The sequence below is a fragment of the Lepidochelys kempii genome, chromosome 7, assembly GCF_965140265.1.
Source record: "Lepidochelys kempii isolate rLepKem1 chromosome 7, rLepKem1.hap2, whole genome shotgun sequence".
In the NCBI taxonomy this organism is placed as follows: Eukaryota; Metazoa; Chordata; order Testudines; family Cheloniidae; genus Lepidochelys; species Lepidochelys kempii.
The window spans coordinates 117,393,493-117,418,274 of record NC_133262.1 but is presented as its reverse complement, the minus strand read 5'-3'; the positions used below and the strand labels follow the sequence as shown (position 1 = coordinate 117,418,274).

Here is a 24,782-nt window from a genome sequence, read left to right as displayed (position 1 = left end):
TACAGACCTAGCGTGGGAAATGTCTCTCACAGCAAGAGAGAGTGGAGAGTTATGACTGAATATTTTAATATATACAAATGGTTGAATATATGCTGAGTTGTATTCTTGGAAATGTTTATGGTTTGCAGCAATTGGATTACTGTGCTGTGAGGCTGAAGGTAGCTAATCCAAATTTTTGTTTGTCTTCCAGGTCTACACACAATGAACTAGAGAAGAACCGGTAAGTAGCTGATGAGCTGAGTTCTAAGAAATACAAAGCCCAGTCAATGTAACAACATGCTTTAACATTACACATGCAGGTGTGATTTCATCAGCTCAGACAGCTGTGGATTTCCACCCTGCACCAGGTGGGTTTAAAGTCCAGGCAAAGACTCTAAAAGATTTGAAAAAGAAGCCCTTCTCTGCCCCTCCACACCTCCCCGCCAAAAAAAAGGAAAAAAAAAAAAGGCGAGAAGTGACCCAGTTTTGCAACTAATCTGTATGCAGAGTAAATACTGTTCCTCTTCTCTTGACACTGAAATCTGATTGGGTCATTGTCCCTACATGAGGTTGCTAAGTTATCTGGTTTCTCTGGCACTGGTTAATACATGTTACCGAGAACTGAAGGGCAGTGCTTTCCTTTTATTTTATTTTTTTGCCCTCTCTTGGCAGGACTGTAATATTCTCTACAGCATAGAAGAAAATACCATTCTCTAGAGGATCTGAAGTCTGGCTAACAATGCTCCTGTGGAGTGTCGCTCTCGTAACCTGTTTTAGGACAGAGCCTTTTTATCCTTGAGTTGGAGTTTTAGCAAGCCTTGCAGTTTTGTTACTTGGCTAGCTCTGCTATATGACTCAACCCTTTTGTAACAGGAGTTAAAGTAAGATAAATACCATTGAGACAATGCGAGTTAGTTCACACGCATATCAGATTATAGCATTGCAATCAGGATGGTATAGGTAAGGTTGTGTCAGGGTTCCCGTTATAAATGTGTCTTGGATTTTTTGTCAGTTGGAGCAGAAAGAGTCTTCTATGCTAGCTGCTCTTGTCCTGTGGAAAAACCCACATGGTAGGTTACTTTGAGTGTACAGCTGAGTGCTCGTTGCTACATCTTCCACATGTTTTCCCATTAGTTCATGCGGGTGAGGTATGGGGGAGGGCGTGGGGGTGAGGTATGGTTAATCTGGGAAACTCCAGCCTAAATTTGTATCACTGACCAGACCTACAAAGATGACATCTCCTCACCTTCTTGGGTCCCTGTAGGGCCACCTCACAGTGCATATTGCCCTTGTTTCCTTCCCCTCTGTTTATCTACAGAATTAATTTTCTTTGTTTTGTAAATCACAGGCTGGTTTCCTGTGGTTTTACTCAAACCTCCCTAATTGCCCACTATTCCACCTTTGTAAGGCATAATCTTTATCACCCCTGTTCTGCTATGTCCATAGTTACACTCCGTATTCCCCATTTCCCCTAGGATGAAAGCTACCACCATAACAAAATCAGTTTTTCTGAAAACATGCTAATAGGGTTTAGCTCTGTTTCCTAGTCAGTACAGATCAGGGCTCAGCATGTTAGAAAACCCTGGGGCTTGCAGTTTCTTCTTTTAGGGAAAGAACCACTGAAGAATGGCCTTGTGGCCTAGTGCACATAAGCAAACGCTGAGCAGGCCCTCCTCCTATATGTAGATACCACCATTCTTTGTACGTCTTCCTTCTGTGGTGCTTTGTATGTCTCCGGTATGTAGTACTTTGTACATCTCCTGTCTGTGGTATTTTCAGTTCCTGTGCGAACCTTCTCAACTTGGGTGCTTCATGAGATAGCGTGTTCCTCTAGAAGTTGACACTGAGCTAGCAATGGACCACTTTTTAATATTATCGTAACCTACGGTGGAAGATGCAATGATGAGCAAGTTAAAGGACATATGGATTGAGAACACCTATTTTAATTATCAATGGCATGTAAATTGGCACAAGAGGAATGAAAATTGATGCATGTTTATTTAGAGGCCCCTGGTTTCTCATTCAGGTAGTGTTTTTATTCAATGACATACACATATAACTGGGTATCCTTTAGGTATCTACAACTATAGAAAAACCAATTAGCAATTGTCATTGCTTCCCAGTCTATATTACTGGGAATTAGGACAATGAGTTTCATGCTGGAAATATATATTTCTGGGCTCCAAAGCAATGTTTTCTGAGAGAAGAGGCTCACTTCCAGTGTAGATTTTCATCACATTCTATTTGCTGTGTCTGTTTGTCATGTCACTACCTCCAGACTTCGCTATGGCAAAGGCAAAAGCCCTGGTATTAATAGCTTTGTTGCTGACAGTTGCTACATTTTTCTGTTATTACAAATTATTCCTTTTGAATCTCAGTGTTCTCTCCATTATTGATACACACTATAATTTTCAAAATTGTCTACTATTAGGTCCCTGACTCAGGTTCTCTCCCCCTCACCCTCCTAACAGCAGTCTGTCTTGCGTGTGGTTAAATTTTACTTTAACCCATTCAGCAATTAAACAGAGTTGCTTTCAAGTGCAGGCAGGAATACTGGCTGAAAAAAAGAAAACACTTACTAATCCTTGCATTTAAATACACTGTTTTTCTCTAGCTCAATTTTTGCAGGGCTGAGGAAATTTAGACTATATCTGGATTATAGTCTTGTTCCTCTTTGATGTCTGAAAGCATTTGAATGTTAAAAGCATAATGAAAATATTTGAGCTAGGAACATACGTTACTTTATTCTGGAAGGGTGAACGGACCAAAAATACCAGAGATTCTGATAAGGAGACTGTGGATTTGGTACCCAAATAAATAACTGTGATACTAAGGTGACCTTTACCTTCCTAATGCTCTTTGATTTGGTTTCTTACATAAAGTGATTGCCCTGAAGTTTATATCAGGGTGGGGTTTTTTATTTACAAAAGATTAAAGTCAATTTGTAGTTGCCTGTCTTTAATACTCATGCTGGAAATATTTGTGTTTGTGTGTTTTTATTTAATGAGTGGGTATTTTTGTTTCCCTTTGAGATGAGTCATATCTTGCATATGAAGTGGAAACCAGTTACTGTTCCTTATGTGCAGCAAGGTTCAGCGAATAGAAGAGTACATCTTACCCTCAGATTATTGAGTGGTAAGGTTTAAAAGCTGTAGAGAGCATGCAGTGGTGGTAATCTAATGGTATAGTCGTTTTGGGCTTCTGTAATATATCTGGGTCTTAGGTGGCTAGGAGACATAAGGAATCCCTACCTTTGATTATATGTAGGACTGTCAAGTGATTAAAAAAATTAACTGCGCAATTAAACGATAATAGAATACCATTTGTTTAAATATTTTTGGATGTTTTCTACATTTTCAAATATGTTGATTTCAATTACAACACAGAATACAATGTGTACAGTGCTCACTTTATATTTTTTATTACAAATATATACACTGTAAAAAACAAAAGAAATAGTATATTTCAGTTCACCTAATACAAGTACTGTAGTGCAATCTCTTGATCATGAAAGCTGAATTTACAGATGTAGAATTATGTACAAACAATAACTGCATTGTTTTATTTCTGAATGTAAAACTTTAGAACTTACAAGTCCATTCAGTCCTACTTCAGCCAATTGCTTAGACAAACAAATTTGGTTACAATTTGCAGGAGATAATGCTACCCACATATTGTTTACAATGTCACCTGAAAGTGAGAACAGGTGTTCGCATGGCACTGCTGTAGCCGGCATTGCAAGATATTTACATGCCTGATGTGCTAAATATTTATATGTCCCTTCATGCTTCAACCACCATTCCAGAAGACATACATCCATGCCGATGACTGGTTCTGCTCGATAATGATCCAAAGCAGAGCAGACTGATGCATGTTCATTTTCATCATCTGAGTCAGATGTCAACAGCAGAAGGTGGATTTTTCTCTTTTGGTGGTTTGGGTTCTGTAGTTTCAGCATCGGCGTGTTGCTCTTTTAAGACATCTGAAAGCATGCTCCACACCTCATCCCTCTTGGATTTTGGAAGGCATTTCAGATTTTTAAACCTTGAGTTGAGTGCTGAATCTATCCTTAGAAATCTCATATTGGTACCTTCTTGGAATTTAGGATTTGATCGTGTATTATTCATTTCTTGAATTCCAATTAAGAATGCATTTTCCTAAAGGGAACTCCACACTTCAAATAAATATATGTACTGATGCCAAGTTAAAGGCAATATTCTAAAGGTAAAAGCTAAACAAAACATAATTAGGGCTGTCGATTAATTGCAGTTAACTCACGCAATTAACTAAAAAGATTAATCGCGATTAATCGCACTGTTAAAACAATAGAATACCAATTAAAATTTATTAAATATTTTTGGATGTTTTTCTACATTTTCAAATATATTGATGTTTATTACAACACAGAATACAAAGTGTACAGTGCTCACTTCATATTTATTTTACAAATATTTGCATTGTAAAAATGATAAAAAATAGTATTTTTCAATTCACCTCATACACGTACTGTAGTGCAATCTCTTTATTGTGAAAGTAACAAAAAATCTACATTTTTAAGTTACATAACTGCACTCAAAAACAAAACAATGTAAAACTTTAGAGCCTACAATTCCACTCAGTCCTACATTATTTCCTATAAATGAAAACAAACTTGTTAGTCTTAGCGATTGGACTTGTAGGTTCTGAAGTTTTACATTGTTTTGTTTTTGAATGCAGTTATGTAACAAAAACTACATTGGTAAGTTGCACTTTCATGACAAAGAGATTTCACTACAGTATTTGTATGAGGTGATTTGAAAAATACTATTTTATTTTTACAGTACAAATATTTGTAATAAAATAATACACACTTTGATTTCAATTACAACACAGAATACAATATATATGAAAATGTAGAAAAACATCCAAAATATTTAATAAATTTCAATTGGTATTCTATTGTTTAACAGTGCAATTAAAACTGCAATTAATCCTGATTAATTTTTTAATCACAATTTTTTTTTTGAGTTAATGGCATGTGTTAACTGTGATAATCAACAGCCCTAGGTACAACAAATACCTAGAGAGTGAAACTGAGAAACTGAATGGGGAAGGCATTGTTAACCATACTTCGTTTTTGATACCGCTATTTAACTCAAGCATCTGACAAATGGGGAAGAAAATAAATTTTGGTGAAAGATTCAGTAACTCCATCCCTTTAAATTGAGGCCTTCTGAAAGCTTCTGCACCGTTTCTCTGGTCCTCCAAGGAGACTTCTATTAAAAATGGGGAAGGTGAGATTTGATGTCACTCATGCTTTAAAAGTAAAAAGCAAGCTCTTCCTCTCTCTCTGAGGAATGGTGGTGAGGGGAACCTTTCAGGAATTCATTATACATCATCAGGGAACAAACAAGGCTATTGGCTAGGAGATTCCTGATTTTGGTATCTCTTTCCTGAGCTCCTGCACAGCTGCTTCCATCTCCTTACTGAATAAGTCACATAACTTGTGAGATAGAGATGTAACCTAGAGCAGCTTCCTATGGTTACAGTTCTCCACAATCCTAGATGAAGTCTTTGTGATTAGTCTTCCCGAACAGTAACTATAACTGTAGAGACCCAGCTTAGATTGCTTCAGGTCACCATCCAGAGATACCGAGCCCAGACTATCAAGTCGAGGCAAATATGCAGAAAGAAAAGTGACCACCACTTTAGCACTCCTGTGAGGAATTGGTGAAGAAAATGTATTCATTCCTCTTTTGTGTCCCAAAAGTGAGCCCACACGTTTGGAGGAAACCTGCAGTTCTAAAGTAGGAACCTCCAATGGATTGACTGATTGCATTCAAAGCGCTCTAAATATAATTTCTGCTCCAGTCAATAGAAGCAGTATGAAATGGTGGCTTGCTGTTTGTTTATTGTCTTAAGGGCCCAGGAGAGGCCTGGGAGCTGTATAGGGAAAAGTGGAAGACATAGTTATCTGTACCTAGATAGTATGTAACCTGGAATGCACCACAGCCAGCTCTGGATCAAGAATCTTAAATCTCTGCCGAAACTTTCATCTTCAAGTTTTCATTTCAGCATGTTGCTAAGACTTTATTTTAGGATGACTCCTGTCTTTGTTACATTTATGGATGGGCCTAAAATGAAGACCGGAGCCAAATTTATCAATGGTGAGCCTCCACAGAACCTGGTTGTGTTACACTAGGGAAGTATTTGGCCCTAGGTACACAGATGAGCAATGTACTTTCCAAGTGTAGTTTTGCAAGCACACTAATAATATAGGAAGGCAGGCTTCTCCTCTGGCTCTCCCAAGTCCATCTCCAGAGGCTTCACAGGTTTTGTCTTCTATAGCTTGAAGTGCTGTTTGTTGAAGTGTTGAGAGTCAGAGATTCTGATGCAATGACTTGCCTTGTTCAAGTGACTGACTTTACTCATGGGTTCATAAATGTCACTAGCTAAAACCCACCTGGGGAACTCCTGCCTCAGAGAAGATGAGGTATTGAATATAATTTTTGAAATGGGCTACCAGTTAGGGTGACCGGACAGCAAGTATGAAAAATTGGTACAGGAGTGGGGGGTAATAGGAGCCTATATAAGAGAGACCCAAAAATCGGGACTGTCCCTATAAAATCAGGACATCTGGTCACCCTACTACCTGTTAACTACAATTTTAAGGGCTTTGTACACTCTGACAGGATTTAGGATTGCCTGCTACTGTTTATACTAAGAGCAGAACAGAACAAAAATGCCAAAGGGAATTGTAATATCCCTAATGCAGCTACCCCATATGTATGTGATAACAAGGGAACTTAATTTATAATAGAAAAACTTTCTTGCCTGTAGTTTCTCTCCTTTTGTTTTATTCTATCTGAAGTATTTATATGGCATCCATCACCATGGTGTCTGAGTACCTCACAGTCTTTCTGTTGATCTTCACCGCACCCCTGTGAGATAGGGCAGTGCTATTACCCCCATTGTACAGATAGAGAATGGGAGCACAGAGACACTTAGACTATGTCTATACTTAAAATGCTACAGCTACAGCGCTGCAACTGTGGATTCTTTGTCGCTGTATTAAATCTACCTCCCCAAGAGGTGGTAGCTAGGTCCATGGAACAATTCTTCTGTTGACCTAGCGCTGCCTACGTGGGGACTTAGGTCAGCTTAATTATCTCTCTCAAGTGTGGGTTTCTCACACCTGTGAGTGATGTTGCTGGGTTGATGTAATTTTCCAGTGTAGACCAGCCCTACATGACTAAATCGAGGTTGCACAGGAAGTCTGTGGTGGAGCAGAGGTTGAGCTCTCACATCCCAGGCTAGCACACTTACCATGACTGAACCTTTTCCTTTTCTCTTTGTTACATACTTCTCTCCACCCCCATCCCCCCATCGTCCTTCTTTAAAACATTTCCTCATTATTTTCCCGCTCATCCTCCTCCTGTACGAGGAGAGACTAAAAAGATTAGGGTTGTTCAGCTTAGAAAAGAGATGGTAAGGGGGTGGGAGGGGATATGAGGGAGATCTATACATCATAAATGGTTTGGAAAAAGTGATTACAGAAGTGTTGTTTACCCATTCCCACAATACAAACACCAGGGTTCCCCAGTGAAATTAATAGGCAGCAGGTTTAATACAAACAAGAGGAAGTAGTTTTTCCACACATCCGGTTAACCTGTGGAACTCATTGCCATGGGATGTTATGGTCCAAAGGATAACTGGGTTCAGAAAAGAACTAGATAAGTTCATGGAGGATCAGTCCATCGATGGCTATTAGCCAAGATGGTCAGGGATGCTGCCCATTTCTTGGGGTGACCCTAAACCCCAGCTGTGAGGGGAAGACAGGATGGATCACTCCAACTGCCTTGTTCTGCACACTCTGCTTGAAGCTCTGGTACTGCCCACTGTCAGAGACAGGATAGTGTGCTAGATGGCGGACTAATCTGACCCAGTATGACCGTTCTTATATTTCTCCTATGCCTCTGAATGTCCCCTGAGTCCCCTTTCCGCTTTCACTACCAGGGGCAACAGGGCTACAATTGACCCAAAGACTCCCCCACCCTCGTGTAGAGCAACCACACTCTTTCCTGAGCAGTCCTCCATCCTTTGTGCCCATTTTAGCTGTTCTTGGCCATGAGTGGACACTGCTTCTTTTCCTGGCTGAGAACGAGTGTGAAGCCTCTGGGTCTAGATGCTAGAGCTGAGCTGGTTCTCTTATTAGGGGGCCAAAGAGTTGGGTGGCTTATGCATCCCATGAGCTGTGGTATCTAAGCAAACTCTCCTTGTAATGGAGATTCTTGGAATAGTCCGGGGGAGGGGAGCAACCTCCCCTTAACATTATTTTAGTCTAGTTGAGGTTGTTTGGCTGTGAATAGCTCTGTCCTTCCCTGATCTTTGTCTCTCCGTATCGCCACCTGCAACTCTTTCTTGCACAAAAGCAGTTTGCACAGCTGTGGGCAAACACCCTGCAGGTTGACTCCCAAACAGCACATGTGACTACAGTAAAACAATTAAATGGGCAATGTGCAGCTAGGGGTCAGGAATTCTCCTCCTGTCCCTTAGTGCCAGGGAGACCACCTGCAGCATTAGCAAGGGCGACTATCTGATAACACAGGCCATACCTATATCAGTGCCACATCCCCACCTGGCATTCAGCAGAGTGTGATAGGGAAGCCTGTTGGCTCTGTTGTTGCCTGTCTGAGATTTCATTTGTCCAGAAATATGTATTATCTCTTACACAGTGCTTTTTATCTTCAAAGCACTTAATAAAGCCTCATGATGCCCTTGGGAGGTTGGTATTGTCCTCTTGTTATAGAAGGGAAGCTAAGACACGGATGTTGTGAGAGTTGCCCAAGCCTATGGACAGTCCTATATAAAACTTGGGAAATCCTGGATCCCAGTGTTGTGTGTGACCCATGTGTCTCTTCCAGTGTGTGTTGAGTTTGAAATATTTGGGGCAGCCTTTCAAGTGTGGCCTTGTGGTTTACGCTGCCTGAAGTGCACTAAGATTGTAAGTAAGATTGTTCTTCCCCTGTTAATTATTTATCTTGGAGAGAAAATATATAAAGCAGCATGATTTATTTAAAAAAAAAAAAAGCTCTTGCCAGCATCAGATGACTTTGATGTTATTCTGCCCAGAAGTCTAAGTTGAGGACCTAGCTTCTTAAGAGGGGGACTGTGGTGAATGGGGAAAGTTGCGAGACTAGCTTTAGCATACATGCTTTTCCAGAGGCGGGAGGTTTATACCAGCTCATAACTGACTGTGTAACGCAACCCTGTGGCAGGACACTTGGACTGATAAATCAACAGAAGTAAATTAGATAGCAAACACAGTAAAATCACCAATGGAAACAGGACATAAGCTTGAAATACAGTGTTGCTTTCCTAGAAACAGCTGCTGTGAATTTCGGTTAACACATGTTCCTCTTCTTCTGATAAATGCATTTTCTTGGAATAAGTTGCTGCGCTACTTACAATTATAGTAACTAATAAACATTTGTCTTGAATCTAGATATTAATGTAAAGTCAAATAGAACCTAATGTCTGTGTATTTAGACCTATTATTGATCTAGGGCGGGCTTTTCAAAGCACGTAAGTCACTAAGGATACATCTACACTGCAAAAAAAAAAAACCCAAAAAACCTCCCCAATTGCCTGTGAATCCCAGCCCGGGTCAACTGACTCAGGCTTACAAGGCTCATGCTAGGGGGCTGAAAACAGCAATGTAGATGTTATCACTTGGGTTGGCGCCTAGACTCTGATACCCTCCTCGGGTTTCAGAGCCCAGGTTCTAGCCCAGGCAAGAAGATCTACATTGCTGCTTTTAACCTTGTAGCATGAGCCCTGTGAGCCTGAGTCAGTTGACTGGGCTCTGAGACTTGCTGCTGTGCCTCTTTTTTTTGCAGTGTAGAAGCACCCTTAGGAATACGCATTCCATTGACTTTCACATTGCCTAAATCACGTAGGCACTTCTAAAATCCTCATGCCTGTTATTTATACAGCATCGTAGGTATGCCTGATCCTTCTCAGACAGCAGACGTGATTCCTGCCTCAAAGAGCTTACAAACTAAAATGGACAAGGAAGGACATGACACGAGACAGAACATTGGTGCGGGGCAGGGGTGTAAAAAGGGAATGGGAGTGTCTTGTATTCTGGTGTGTATTTTAAAATGTGCTTCCATTTAAAGTAGTCACGTCATGTACATTCAGGAATACCTTTTTCTGCTGTTCTTTTTCATTGCACAATTCTTCCTAATGGGAATATGCCTTAATTTAAGCCAGTGATTCTCGACCACGGGTATGCATACACCTCAGGGTACACAAATCTTCTAGGGGGTACAGCCACTCATCTAGATCAGAGTTCCTCAACCTGGGGGTCATGGGATGGGTTTGGGGGGTTGCAAGTGCGGGGCCAGAATTAGGGGGTGTCAAGTAGAGCAATTGCCTGGGGCCCGATGCTACAGAGGGTCCTGCAAAGCTAAGTTACACGCTTCAGCCCCAGGCAGTAGGGTTTGGGTTTCAAACTCCTGAAAGGAGTACAGTAGTCTGGATAGGTTGAGAACCACTGATTTAAGCCACTGTCCAGTGAAGTATTGAATTGTTTTCTAGTATAATTTATGTATATAGCACTTTTTTCATCTGTAGATCTCGAAGCATTTTATAGAGGTAGAGATCGTTGCCTCCCAGAAAATGGATACAGATCAGGGGAAAGTGAGGCAGAAAAGGTCCCAACATCACACCGTGACTCAGTGGCAGAAGCTGGGGATTGAACGCGGCTCTACGTGTCTTATCTTATTGCCTTCCCATCCCCAATCGCTGAGCTGGTGGGATGTGGTCATGTTGGGAGAGGACACTGTTGGCAGAAGTAAGGGGGTGTGTTAGTTATAAGGGGGAATGGGACGAGTGTTATGTGGGGGTGAAGAAGAGCAGAAGTGTGTGCCAACCTGACTGGCTGGTTGTGGAGGGGGAGGAGTGCTGATGCCTGTAAGGACTAAGACAGGTCTGATATAAGTTTCTGAAGGTGGGGGAGCGTGTGGGTAGATGTTCAGCCATGTGCTGAGAGGTAGGAATGGGAGAAGACAACAGGAGGCGGTTTGGAAGCTAGCATGCCTCCACAAGGGGAATTTGTAAGTTACTCAGAGCTTGGAACAGCTGTAACTAAGCAACCACTGTTTTGCAGCTCCACCAAGTCCCTAGAACAGTGCTCTTGGAGGCTCTGTAGGCAGCCTGACCTCTCCTTTGATGCATAATTGTATTTACTTTCCCTTCTCCGTGGTCCCAAATACAGATACGTTGTGGTAGGGAGATTGCTTGGCTCTCCCAGCAACATGTCACTTTGGAGACTGATGGATGGTACATTCTGCACTACCTCCTCCCAGGAGAGACATTCCTACGCTGCTTAAATACCCAGTGCATTGAATCCTTTGCTCTGCATAATACACAGGGGTTGGCTCAATAGTGAGTGTGGTTACTAGCCAGTTCCTACATGGGGAGTGCCGAGTCTCTGAATTTCAGGAAGAAGTGAGTTTGAAGAAGGAAAGGTAGGAAATTAATATAGTTCATTGAAAAAAGGTTATCTGGTCTCTTGGGTTATCTAGTGCTTTCTCCTGCTAACTCAGACTTGCTCCCTGCAGAATGTTTACTTGTGCTTTGTCCAGCCTAGTTTTAAATGTCTTTAGTGATGGTGCTGCTTCTGCTTCCCTGCTCTTCCACAATCTAAAAAGATCTCAGAATATATAATTATTTCCCACTGTTTCAGTAGCACCTTGAGGCCCAGGGGCCTCATTACGCTAGGTTTACTGCACATCAGTAAACTACTGGTGGCCTGCAGAACACTTGCTGGTGGTTTGTAGAGAGCTGGCTGGTCACATGGTGCTGGCTCTCCTTTGCTTCCAGCTGTTAAATTACATTAAAAGAAGCTAAAAATACACAAAGAACTTTGATGTAACCAATTTCTCCTCTTCCCATGGGAGCATTGTACATTCCAAGATGGGTGGGGGAGTTGGTCTATGTGATCATGAATAGGAGCAACTGGAGAGGAACATTCAGACACTGATGATGTCATCAGCGTCCAACTGCTTTTTCTAGTTTCTACTCTGGATGTTCTCTCCCCTGTGCTGATTAGGTGTTTGCTCCAACTCAGAGTCTCTTCACTTCAGCTTCACTCTGTCTAGCTCCCCACTCCAGTGTCCGTTCTCTCTTGCTTGGTCTCTCTTTAGCTAAATCCATCCCAGCAAAATCCTACCCAGAAAATTTAAAATCGTGGCACTAATGTGATGTTCACAAACCATCCCAGTGTTCAGTTTGCTTTTGTGTCATATCCCTTCCCCACAAAGCTTTGTCTGCCTTGTCTGTTTAGGTTGTGAACTCTAAAGGGCAGGAATTTTCTCTTCATAAAAAAAGCTGCATCTAGCACAAGGCCTTGAAAATCTCTTCTCCCCAACCCTCCTTACTTCAATCTCCCTCCTCCCATCCATGCATCATTGCTTCCAAGCTGTGGGAGGGTCAGGTGGAACTCCCTTTCCAAAGTAATCATTTGCCTCTCCCTCAATCAATTGGTGGAGTCACAGCTGAGTGATGCAAAACTGCCCTTTACTTTGGAGAGTCTCAGCAGGCTGCCTCTGTAGCACTTGCAGATCCTAGACAGAGAAAGGGAGGCTCTGGATTGAGCTGGACTGTTAAGGTTTGCACAATGGTTCAGTGAGAGAGTGGCTTTAGCACTGCTGGTTATCAGGTTAAAAATCAACCTTCGGTGAGTCTTTGGTACCTTAAGTGGAAAGGCCTGAATGTTCAGCAAATTTAATTACCTTTGAAGGATGAGTGTGAATGTTCATTTAGACACTGAAGATGTTTCACAAAACGCACATCCACCCCTCCCCCTCCCCACACCTCCCTTGATGCCTGAAGAAGTAGGAAACCAGATCAGAAGAACAGTTTGTCCCTGTAGGATATTCTGGGTAATATGACCCTTTTAGGAACCGTTCAGTGACTGTGCTCTCCAGTGTGACCCTTTCTAAACTTTTCTTGGCTTGGAAAAGAAGCTTACAGTCTTGATGTTTGCTGTATAAAGCACATAAGGGGATACATTTCGGCAAAGGGATTTCCGGGAGCTGGGAGGTTGGGCAGCCTCTGTTTGCTGTGATATGATTTCACAAAGCCTTGATCAGGTCCTCTTGAGTCACACACTCAAGTTTGGCTTTGTTGATGGAAAGTTTTTCCTAGTGATCTGTGGGAAAACTTAACCATGGTCTACGCTCTGGGGGCAGATCGATCTAAGTTACCCAACTTCAGCTATCAGAGTAGCAGCTATCAGAGTAGCAGCTATGTTAGTCCATATCGGCAAAAAGAAAAGGAGTACTTGTGGCACCTTAGAGACTAACAAATTTATCTGAGCATAAGCTTTTGTGAGCTACAGCTCACTTCATGGGATGCATGTAGTGGAAAATACAATGGGGAGATTTTATATACACAGAGAACATGAAACAATGGGTGTTACCATACACACTGTCAGGAGAGCGATCAGGTAAGGTGAGCTATTACCAGCAGGAGAGCGGGGTGGGGGGAACCTTTTGTAGTGATAATCAAGGTGGGCCATTTCCAGCAGTTGACAAGAACGTGTGGGGAACAGTAGGGGGGGGAATAGCTATGTGAATAGCGTAGTTGAAGTCGACGTACTTAGATTGACTTACCGTGGTGTCTTCACCGCGGTGAGTTGACTGCTGTCCCTCCCCTGTCGACTCTGCCTGCGCCTCTCGTGGCACTGAAGTACAGGAGACAGATGATGGAAGAGCGCTCGGGGGTTGATTTATCATGTCTAGACTAGACGTGATAAATCAATCCCTGCTGGATCGATTGCTGCCCACCGATCAGGTGGGTAGTGAAGACATATCCTTAGTGTTGTGGGCCTAGGAGGGCTTAAGCTGTGGGTTGAGCAGGGTTGTGAATAATCAGCACTTGCTAAAGCAGCAAGCTTTCTAAAAACGCACAAAGCAGAAGCAGTGGATTTCCATAAACCCTCCACACCAGAGTCATTGGGTGATTAGAATGTGCTATCCAGCGAGTGCTGCCTAGCGACTCATCCCTAAGTCATTCTGGGTAGCCAGATTGGATTTGCCAGTTTTTAAAGAATAAAATAAAGGAGCATTTGTTAAAACAATTCAAGGATTTAAAATGAAGATAATGTCAGTGTTGCCAAGTCTCACATATTTATCTTAAGTCTGATATTTGCTGCTTTTCTTAAAGATCCAGTGCCTGGACTCAAGCATTAAGTGAGAAACTCAGCTTTCATATTTAAAAAAAAAAAAAAAGTTTCTTGCTCTCATGGCTTCAGAGAAAAGCATAAATACATGACCCAAATGTAACTTAAAAATTCAAAACCCAGAAGGAAAATAAAAAGATCCCCACATTTATTATTTTTAAAAACCATGTGACTCTTTAAGCCACTCTGATGACTTGAGGTGGGGATGACTCATAATTTTTTGGACAAGAGGGGTTGGCATTAATGCAGGGAAGACTGGTAGTTTAAAGAAGAAAAGCTCTGTAAATAGTTATGGTTGCTGGGTCAGCAAAATCAGCCTGATTGTGCAGTCCAGGCTGATCCCATGGACTTCAGTATATATTCCACCTAAGTACAGCCTGCAAGAAGAGGTTTTTCAGAAGTTTTATCCATGTGTGAATTTTATAGTGTTAATTGGATTTGATTTATTAAAACTCATGCACACTCAGTGCTGGTTATTAACCTGATGTGTGAATTCTGAATGAAATAATTAACACTTCAAACCATGTATCTCTCTCAGTGCTTTATACATGGCCACCATCACTGTACTGTTTGAGCATCTGACAAACATTAATGGATTAAGCTTCACAACATGGTGGTGAGGTAGGGAATTCGTATTAGCTGCATTTTACAGATGGGGAACTGAAGCACACAAAGGCTAAGTGACTTGTCCAAGGTCCCATAGGCAGTCTGTGGCATAGCTGGGAATTGAACCCAGTGCCCATTCCATTAGATTATGCTTCCTTCCTATCTATGCAGTCAGCTGAAAATTCTGCTCTTTGGAGTTGTCACTTTACATGGCCTAAAAACACATCAGAATGCAGCAAAACGGGTCAGACTTTTGCTGGGAAAGGCTATGAATCTGCACTTGGAGATTAGTTTTTTGTTTTTCATGATAGTAAGGCTCACATCTAACTGAATGAAAAGCCATTCCTGACTGGATGACTTCCAATCAAAATTCCTTAATGGCTTCTTTTATTAAAAAAAAAAGAGAGAGAGAGATTTAGTTGAGATACATGCAGGGAGTGGGTGTAGTGTAAGCAGTGCATGGAAATGATAGTGTATTTTTGTGTTCCAAATTAACAACACTACTGGGAGGTTCCCCTGAGCAGTACAGAAGTATGTAGTGTGCTTTGCCAGTGCTCTACTTTTACAGGGTGTGTGTAATATGTAATGCTTTATTACTGAAGATAGTTCTGTAGTTGTAACTTATGTGGCTTTGTTTGATAAGTTCTACCCCAGAGTTTGATACTGAACAAGTAGAAACAGACTTAAGGACTACATGGTACAGCTCCTTTTTTATTTTTTTTCCTTCCCAAAATCGTTTTCTAATTTATTCCCAGATTGAATCCTGATCCTTCCATTGCAGGATGGGTACTGAGCACGTGGCAGCTAATCCTCCCACAAATGTTAGTGGTGTGGACTACAGCTGTCCTTGTTCTTTGGAAATTAGAACCGTGGCCTTTCACTGTATTGCTTCCTGAGACAAGGGCCTTGAGTAACCTTATACAGCAGATCTAGGGTTCAACTAGCAAGAATCTGTTCTTAATAAAGTGACTCCTTGAATCATATGGGAAGGATTGTGGAGCTTCCAGTTGAGCTGAAAAAACAAAGTCAACACAGCTGATTTTCACTTCCCATCGGTACATTTTCTTTGCTTGTTGCCCAAGAAAATGATTCCCAGATGGTCAGTTTCACGCATTTCCATTGTTCTGAGGCTGGAGCAATAGTAGGAGGCAGACTTAATGCTATTCCCTTGGCAGGTCAAAGGTGCAAGAGAAGATTGGTGTAAAATAAGAGAGAGCTTTACTTAGATCCATATAGTTCCTGACTCTCTTGGTGGCAAATTTAGCTCTTTGGAGTACTGATCCCATTGCACCAGCACCCAGATCTGAAACTGGCCCCACGGAATAACAAGTAATGTGCATTTTTGGATCCACTGGGCCAGATTATGTTCTCAGTCACAGGGGTTTCTATCAAAGGCTTTACACACTTGTACATGAGATCAGAATCTAGTGCCAAAATGGTGCGATGTATACTACTTTGCCACTGTTATGTCTTTTTGTCTGTTTGGCATCCACTGTTGTGTAATATGCACAGTAACTTACATCAGCACTGAACATGGCACCCAGTGTGAGGAATTTTCAGACTTTTTAAATACAGTATCAGTATTATTTTATTGATTTAATTCATCTACAAAAATTTATAGCTAATAGGAGATAATGGTATTAGGGTCTTTTTAAATCCCTTTGCCCAATTACAGTGCTGTTTTTCAACCACACATTTGCTATATTTATGGTGCTTTTCTCTTAATTGGTAACCTTTTTTTTTTTTTTTTTTTTTTTCTGGGATGGCTTACAGCTTCAAGATTAGATTACATGCACTGCTTCGTCTGTTCCAGATGCATGCCCTCTGCAGCTGGATGGTACAGTTGATATTTGATGGCTACCTAAATATTTCTGACAGTGTGAAGAGCTGTTAGATTAAGAGCACATGCTTTCCTTCTGGTATAAAACCCTATATGTAAACCAGGGATTCTCAAACGTCATTACACCTCGACCCCCTTCTGACAACAAAATTTACTACATGATCCCAGGAGCGGGGCTGAAGCATGAGCCTGCCCAAGCCCCCGCCATCACAGGAGGGGGGAAACAAAGCCAAAGTCTGAGCCTCATGCTCCAGGCTGGGGAGTATGTGTCAAAGCCGAAGCCCCACGGCTTCAGCCCCAGGCAGGGGGCCTGTAACCTGAGCCCCACCACCCAGGGCTAAAGCCCTCAGGCTTTGGCCTCGGGCCCCAGCAAGTCTAATGCCAGCCCTGGCAACCCCATTAAAACGGAGTTGCGACCCACTTTGTGGTCCCGACCCACAGTTTGAGAACTACTGGTGTAAACAGACATTCCCAATAGAGTTCAAGAGGGCGTGAAACCATTAAGAGGTAAACGGGTGGGGTCCGTGGACGGTTTGAGGCTGGTAGCGGCCCCTGGTGCGCCAGGACCAGGTCTCCTTGGAGTCAGGTTTCTTGGGAATGCAGCCCAAAGCTGGTGGTAAACTCCATATAAGACTAAATACTGGCACGAGACCGATAGTCAACAAGTACCGTAAGGGAAAGTTGAAAAGAACTTTGAAGAGGAGATTCCCAGTAGAGTTATTTTGATCAAAGAATTGTGATTTTTTTTCACCCCCATTTGAAGATGAACAAATATGGTTTCATAAAAGAAGGGGTAAATCTTGAGTCTCATATTAATGAGCATTAACAACATATTGGCTTTCGAAGTTGTAGATTAGCTTTGTAATTCAGAGAATAGCACAACTTTTTTTGGACATGCTTGTGTATATGACAGACTGACTCTTAATATAAGGGCATTATATAACTGTGATACTCTGCATATTCCTTACCTGTAATTTACAAAACAGGAAATATATTGTCCCAAATAATTGGCTGATGGCCTTTATTCTTTCATCAGCAGTCACATATCTGTTAGAGAGCACGTCCTTGCTGCTTAAATTGATTTTAACAAGAACATTATTTTAAAAGTCTGAAATAATGTCTGTATTGTGTGTGCTTTGCTTCTGGCATGTGTAGAGTGTGTTTTCTGGATGTCTATGCACAAAATGCCAGGATCAATTTGATAATTTTAAGAAAATTAGACTCTAACTACAAATACTGCGTGTGAGAATACTGTGAGAATACAGGACAATAAGTAAGCCGAGAAGTGTTGTGGGTTTTGTAGAAGATTTTACAGTGTTTGGGCTTTTTTAGTATGGCTGAGTAAGCGTGCTCCGGAAAGTGACTAATAGCATTGACTTGAATCAGTTATGATAGACACAGGTGCTGTTCGAGCCTCTCCACAGGTCACCAGTAAAAATGTGTTTCAGTTCTGAGAGGCAACATGCTTACTCCTAGCAGTCCTCGGCCCCTTTCAAAGAGACTGCTGGTTGTACCAAACTGGTGGCCTCTTCCTTACCCAAATTGGCACGTCACTCCACAGAGCTCATCACCCAAGATTTTCAGAAGTAACTAGTGATTCTAGGTGCCTCCATTTTTGGGGCCCCAACTTGAGACACCTTAAAGGAGCCTGATTTGCAGAGGGCTGGGGCTCAGCACTATCTAAAAATCAGGTCTCTTTAAAGGCTCTCCGATCAGGCACCCAAAATCACTAGCTGCTTCTGAAAATCTTGGCCACTGTCACTTTTGAGACCTCATTGAGCAGTAAAGTTGCATGCCCAGAGGTGACAGAATGGTTTGTTAATGAATGTCAGTTGTTCATCTTTGCTGAGATTTGGCAGCGTTCTGTAGACTTGCACAGATGCCTTGCTGGACAGCTGGTGGAACAGAGGTGTAAATTCCTGCCATTTGTCAGTGTCCTGCTTTGCAACTAGGTGCACTGGGTGCATTCTGAGGAGGGTGATTATAATGGGATTAGCAAGAATGAGGGCATAAAACAGAGTTGGATATTTAAAGAGTACTCCTCTATTTTTAACTTAAAGGCAGAATTTTATTAGTCTAATCTTGGCTTTGTAATTAACGTGGTTAGCCTCCACATTGCCTTTTAATGCTTGCTTTCCAAGGTGGTTTGTTTTTTAAGGATAAAGACCTCTACAGCATGTAAACCAGCCAAATACCTGAATATAACTGTATCATAGTCCCAGTACCTCACTGGAAAATGTTTGCATTATCAGAGGAGTGCATGACCAAGGATTAGTGCCACATTGTCTTGTCCAGGATTTACCAATATGTAACCATACCAGCAGGAACTAGACCTTGTTTTCTGGTTAGAAAAAGAATGTGATGTAGTGAGCATTTAGAGCCAATGATTACTATAGGGTTTAGGATACTGTAATGGGTAGTTGAGCCTAAAAGGAATTTGGCATGTAACATCATGTATAGCACAACACCACAGTACACTAAAGTTCAGTTAATCAGAATCAATGATTAAAACACTTTGCGGCTAAAGGCCAAGATCATTATTAGTAGACCCTCAGTATACAATTTTTGGAAAACATTTAGCTATGGTATTAATATACTCCACTCCAAAATGTCCACTATAATGTGCTGTTTCTCTCCAAAGCTTTCCAGGGATGTTCAAATTCCACTGCGTCCAAAGAGAAGAGGAAACGCTCTGTGTGGACGGGGGGAGAGAAACTGAAACCTACAGCTAGGCAAAAATTTTCAGCAAAAAATGTAAGATTTGGTGACCCTGAAACATTTCCAAACTTCATGTCAGTTTCACTGAATTTGGTCAAAAAAAATCATCTAAATGCAAATCAGAAAAAAAAAAATCAGGTTTTGGGGTTTTTTTTATTTGAAACAATATTTTGCTTTCAAAATGTCCTTTTGTTTTTTAATAAAATTAATTAAGGTTTTTAAATGGTCAAAACAAATTTTGTTTTCAATTTTTTTGAATGGTCAGTGAACCTAAAAATCCGTTATTCATACATCTCTAACACAAAGCATTAACAATTTTATATTAGAACTGAATAGAAAAAAGTGCTTTTTTTAAGTCTCTAACTTCTTTGATTCTTCTCTTTCTAGATGCCCACTTGCACTGAGCTATTCACCTTCTGTTTGTGAAATGTGCAAAAATACCTTGCCTTCTCTACTGAGTTGAAACTAAATTTAAGTTTCACATTGTTGTTTCTAAAGAGAAATCAAGTAGGGTAAAAAAGCATCAGTGGTCATATTGCTGCAACTAGAGAGATTTATCCTGGGATAGGGCACCTCACTTTAGGATTGTCCTTTATTACTTATATCATTTTTGCCACATCTTGTGAGTTTATTATGAGTCTTCCAATTTTTTTGGTGTATTTTCTGCAAGCCTCAGCTGCTGGAATCGTGAGATTGCATGAGAATTTCAGCTTTTATTTAAGTGTCAGATCTTCTTGGTTGTGAAGAAAAGCTTGAAATTATGTAGCCAACTTAAAAGCTCAGAATCTACAAGGCAAATAAAAATATCCCTAAATGTGTTTGAAAACAGTCTCATGTTCTTTAAGGTAATATCTTGGCTTTTGGGTCCTGACTCATAATTTTTGAACAGGTGGGATTGTTAGTGCTGTTGTTCTATACTAGAACTGAGAGGCCTCTGCTAAGATCTAGGCACTGCATGAACACATGGTAAGAGTCAAACCTTACCTTGAAGAGTTTCCAGTCAAATGGGCAGGACAGACAAAGTGTGGGATGGAAACAGAAATGCCGGGAGGTGAAGTGACTTGCCCAAATCACCCAGTGGGTCAGTGGTAGAGCTGCAAATGGAAGCCAGGTCTCCTGACGCCTGTCCACTGAAGCGTGCTGCTCCTTGCCCTGGTGCTGTCTCCTCAGCAGAGCTAGGAGGCATGCAGCACAGGCTCAACCCAGAGAGCAAAGCAGACTTTGATCTCAGACATATGGGTGCCATCTGAGATTGGTGTAGTACTGTGTGGACCATGTTTGCAGAAGGTAGCCTGTACGTGTTCATGACTGCGTCCATAGTGGTTTGGCCTTGAATCATGCCACCTGAACAGGGCCCCACATGTGTGTGCCAGCCTGGATCGGGCCTTGGTATATTCACCTGTGCACCCAAACAATAGAACCCGTGTGCAAAATGTATTACTGTGCACAATGGAGGGCAGGCTGAGGAGCCTGTGGGGATATTTTTCCCTGAGTGTCTGATCTCTCCATGTTCGTCCTGGAGCTACCCGTCTGGAGAAAAGGCACATCTGTTTTTCAGTGGCATTCACCATGCAGGGTTGGAGGAATTGTCAGGTCTTCCCCTTCTTCTCTGATTCTGCAGGTGAGGAGTGCATACCCCTAGAAGAACAGGGCATGATAGGAAGTCTCTTCAGGATTGTGATGGGGCATACCAACCCCATGCTGAGCCAGCAAGGGTTAACAGGTTGCTGTGGGCCCACTTGGGTAATGAAGGGGCAGCAGCTGGCTGACCAGGGAGGAGAACAGACTTCCTATCCTTTGCTCCCTGGGAGAAGGACCATTCCAGAACCTTTGCAGAAACTGCCAGAGCCTTCCGGCGGAAGGTAGGCCTGGCACAGGACTATTGAGTTTGGTTTGGGGACTGTTTCTTTGATTTACTCTGTGGAGGATTGCTGGTCTGTCTGGAACAAGCTTAAGGGGGTAACGAGACTGTTGCAGAAAACCCAGGCCCAGGGGCAGTGTAGGGAATTGCCTTGATAAACTTCCTAGACTTTTGTACCCTACTCAAGTCTGCCCTGGGGTTTGTCTTGGACCCTGAAAAGCATGGTCACATGAGTATGAAAACGTAATACCAACCTAGAGTTGCTAACCCTCCAGGATTGTCCTGGAGTCTCTAGGAATTAAAGAAAAAGGAATGAAACCTCCAGAAATACATCCAACCAAAATTGGCAACTGTATACCAGACAGATCTCCGAGTTGAGGAAAGACCTGCATGAGCTATTTTAAAGATAGAGAGAACAAACCTGGATGTATGGTTTGTGACTGCTATTGGTGTGTTTTATTCTATTTCATCTTTTATTTTGTTGTTAATTGAAAACAAAACACACAGCAAGAATATCTGTGTGGTCTGTTCTTGAATCTATCAACTCCTAAGGACTTGTAGATCTTCCCAGACTCAAGTCAGTGAGATGTTTATCTCTGCAGAAGATTGATTAGAGGGCAATAGAAACTGTTCGATTATACAAATTCTTTGCCTGGCCTGATCATGACCCCTTCCCAGCCACTTTGGGGCTGTGTGGGACTCCTTCTGGTACTGAAGTTGAGGCCAGGGGCAGAGTTTCTGCTTCAGGTGCCAAATCCTGAAAGAAGCCCTGCTGGACCAAATACCAAAGGTTTCTGAATCGTCTCTCTGGGGTTTGAATAGTAAGGATTTGTATTAGGTGCTGCTCTCTTCTATAGTAGTTGAATGGACTTTCCTTTTTTCTGGAGGAAACTAATTCTGTTTTTTGAAGCTGTTATGTGTCTGGCATTGTAAACATTCTGTATCAGCTGTGGAATTAAGGAAACTAAACAGCTATGGAATTGACCCTTGTATTGACAGCTTCTATCTTGCTGATCTCAGTGATCTGTCAAATAGTCCCATATGTTTACAATGGATAGAACGTACATTGTTTCCTAAAGTGTACTAAGTATTGTTATTACTGTTGGTATTTCGGTAATATCTAACTGAACTCAGGGCCCTGTACAAATAATAATCTCCCTGGTAGGCTTAACGTTACTTCTAAGAAAGAAGAGGAAAGTCACAAGGCCTGGCTTTCATAGACTGGCCACTTCTTTTGCACTTAGTTTTACCTTGCCCCCTATATGCAGTTACAGTCAGGTACATACTCATCTACATTGATTATTTGTGCATGCAAATGAGGTCTAGTTAAGACCAGGCTGAAAATTTGGCCTATGGAGATGCTTTATTTGTTTCGGGTTTAGTTTTTGTTTTTGTACAACAAAAAGCTTTTATAAAACATTAGACCAGCAGATAAATAGATATCTATATATAGATATAACAATTTGCACACTCCGGTGGAGAGTTTGCAACCCAAACACATAGCACCACTGTTCCTAATGCATGGGAACTGGCAAGTGAAACTGACTTGAAACAGAAGTGAAATTGACTAAGTCTGTCTTCCTCATCCCTGTCTGAGTGAAACACAGAAGATAAACAGTCAGGGTGAATAGTGAGAAGTAGATGAGGGTATTTTTAATCTTTTCTTTTTGTTTAAAAGATCTAGTAACACAAGTGAAGAATTTTTTGTTTTGTTTTTAAGTATATGCTTCTGAACCAGAGTGTCTCTTTAAAAAAAAAAAAAAAAATCAAGTGTAGGGTAAGGTGCCAGCGGCCATCATGTGGAATTGTGTGTGTGGAGTTATTGAAAACTGGCTGTATGCCATGGCAGCTTTACTGTGCATGGCTCAAGGGCTTGGAGCAATTACATAACACTCTGCAGCAAAGAAAATACAGGCCCCAGCACTTGACTGCCTTCAATTTCAGATTTAGTTATTTGGCAAAATCTTAGATTTCTTCTTTCCTCTGCTAAAGGATGAAGCATCCAATAAAGAGGAGCTCTGAAACTGCACCAGCCAATAGGTGTTAGGTTGTTGGGGCTATAGGGGGAGGGATAGTTCTCTTTTGGGTTAGAGGCAAGAGTAGAGGAAAAACATTGTCATGTGATGGCTATAAAAGATAAGTAGACATATGACCTATGAATTGTTTACAGAAAGAAACTCTATTTCCCCCCTTCCCCAGTTTATGCATATGCTTCTCGTTACTTCTTCTCAAAATCATTGTCTTCTGATGAATTATTGATACAGGGTCACTTCCATTTTCCTGGAATTGTTTTCTTTAAACAGTGATCTCCCTCTTGAATTTTTTAAACAAGCTGTTAACAGTGAAATCCAAGCAAAGTTGCTGGTTTCAAATTTCATGGTTAAATTAGACCTTGATAAGACCATCTCCTTGATAAGAGAGGGGATAAAATTATTTTTGCACTTCCACACGGAGATCCTTCTCCTTTTTTTTTTTTTTTTTTAAAGGAGCAGGCTCCTGATTCAGCCTCAAAAAGACTTGAGCATGTGCTTAATGTGAAGAATGAACTAAAGTGCTTTGTTGAAGTAGGGTGGTAGGGATCTGCTGGTAACTGAAAATTGGCTTTTTCACTTATCGCTGTTGTCTAATTCTTATAAAAAGAAAATGCAATCCAACATTTTGGAAATAATTTGCTTTCTAGAAAGTTACTCCTTTGCTGGCTCCTTTCCTTCCATGAGTGAGATGTGGCTTTTCCAAGGAGGTTTGCCTGTAGCCTCTTCCAGGTCTCTCTGTTTATTGAAAGAGTTCAGGCCCTGGTTTAGCAAAGTACAGAAGCATATGCTTAACTTAAAGCATGAGTAGTCCCATTGACTTCAATGATACTGCCTGAGGACTTAGAGTTAAGCATGTCCTTAACTACTTTGCAGGATCAGGGCCTCAATGGAGGGTAATTTTATTTTATCCATTTCTGTCCTGTATAGCCCTCCCTCCCCCCCGTAATGAAAAGGAAAAATGTGCACAAGTAAAGGCGGGTGTATCTACAGTAAGGGCCTGACCTGGCACCCAGAAAATTCAAGGAGAGTCTTTTTGTTGACTTCACTGGGAGTTGAATCAGGCCCAACTCCAGGAGCCCATCGCAGGGATGTAGATGCCTGATATAGCAGATTGCCTTGCTTGTCCATATCACATCTGCACCGGCACTCTGGTTTTGTTGGAACTGTCCACACGTACCAGTGCATTCTGGGGTTTCTAAAGCACCTGCCCTCATAGCGTCCAGTAGCTTTCAGAGTGATTGCCAAATGGGAGGCATGGAGTTAGATATAGCTGACCTGGTGCGTCTGCAGTACTTACAGCTTCCAGGCCACGCCAGGGAGAAGCTATTGCCAGAGGCCTGCTGAAGACCTCACGTAAAAAGTCCAGGCCTGGCTCTTGTGGGTGGAGTTGTACAGGGGCTGCAAGTAAAAGATTTTCTTGCAGCCCATTTTTGACTGGCTTAGACCAGGCTGAAAGCTGCCTCTGCAGGTTCCAAGGTGAAATTCAGGAGCAAGCCTGACCGGTCATCCATCTGC

General features: G+C 41.7%; 1 protein-coding gene across 2 annotated transcripts in view; it reads left to right on the top strand.

The window, feature by feature from the left end:
• MXI1 (MAX interactor 1, dimerization protein) overlaps positions 1 to 24,782 on the top strand; it is a 90,171-nt gene that overhangs the window by 40,737 nt on the left and 24,652 nt on the right. For both annotated transcript variants that reach the window (XM_073354398.1, XM_073354399.1), the window contains exon 3: positions 191 to 220. In XM_073354398.1, the coding sequence (XP_073210499.1) occupies positions 191 to 220 (30 nt within the window). The remainder of the gene's footprint in view (positions 1 to 190; positions 221 to 24,782) is intronic.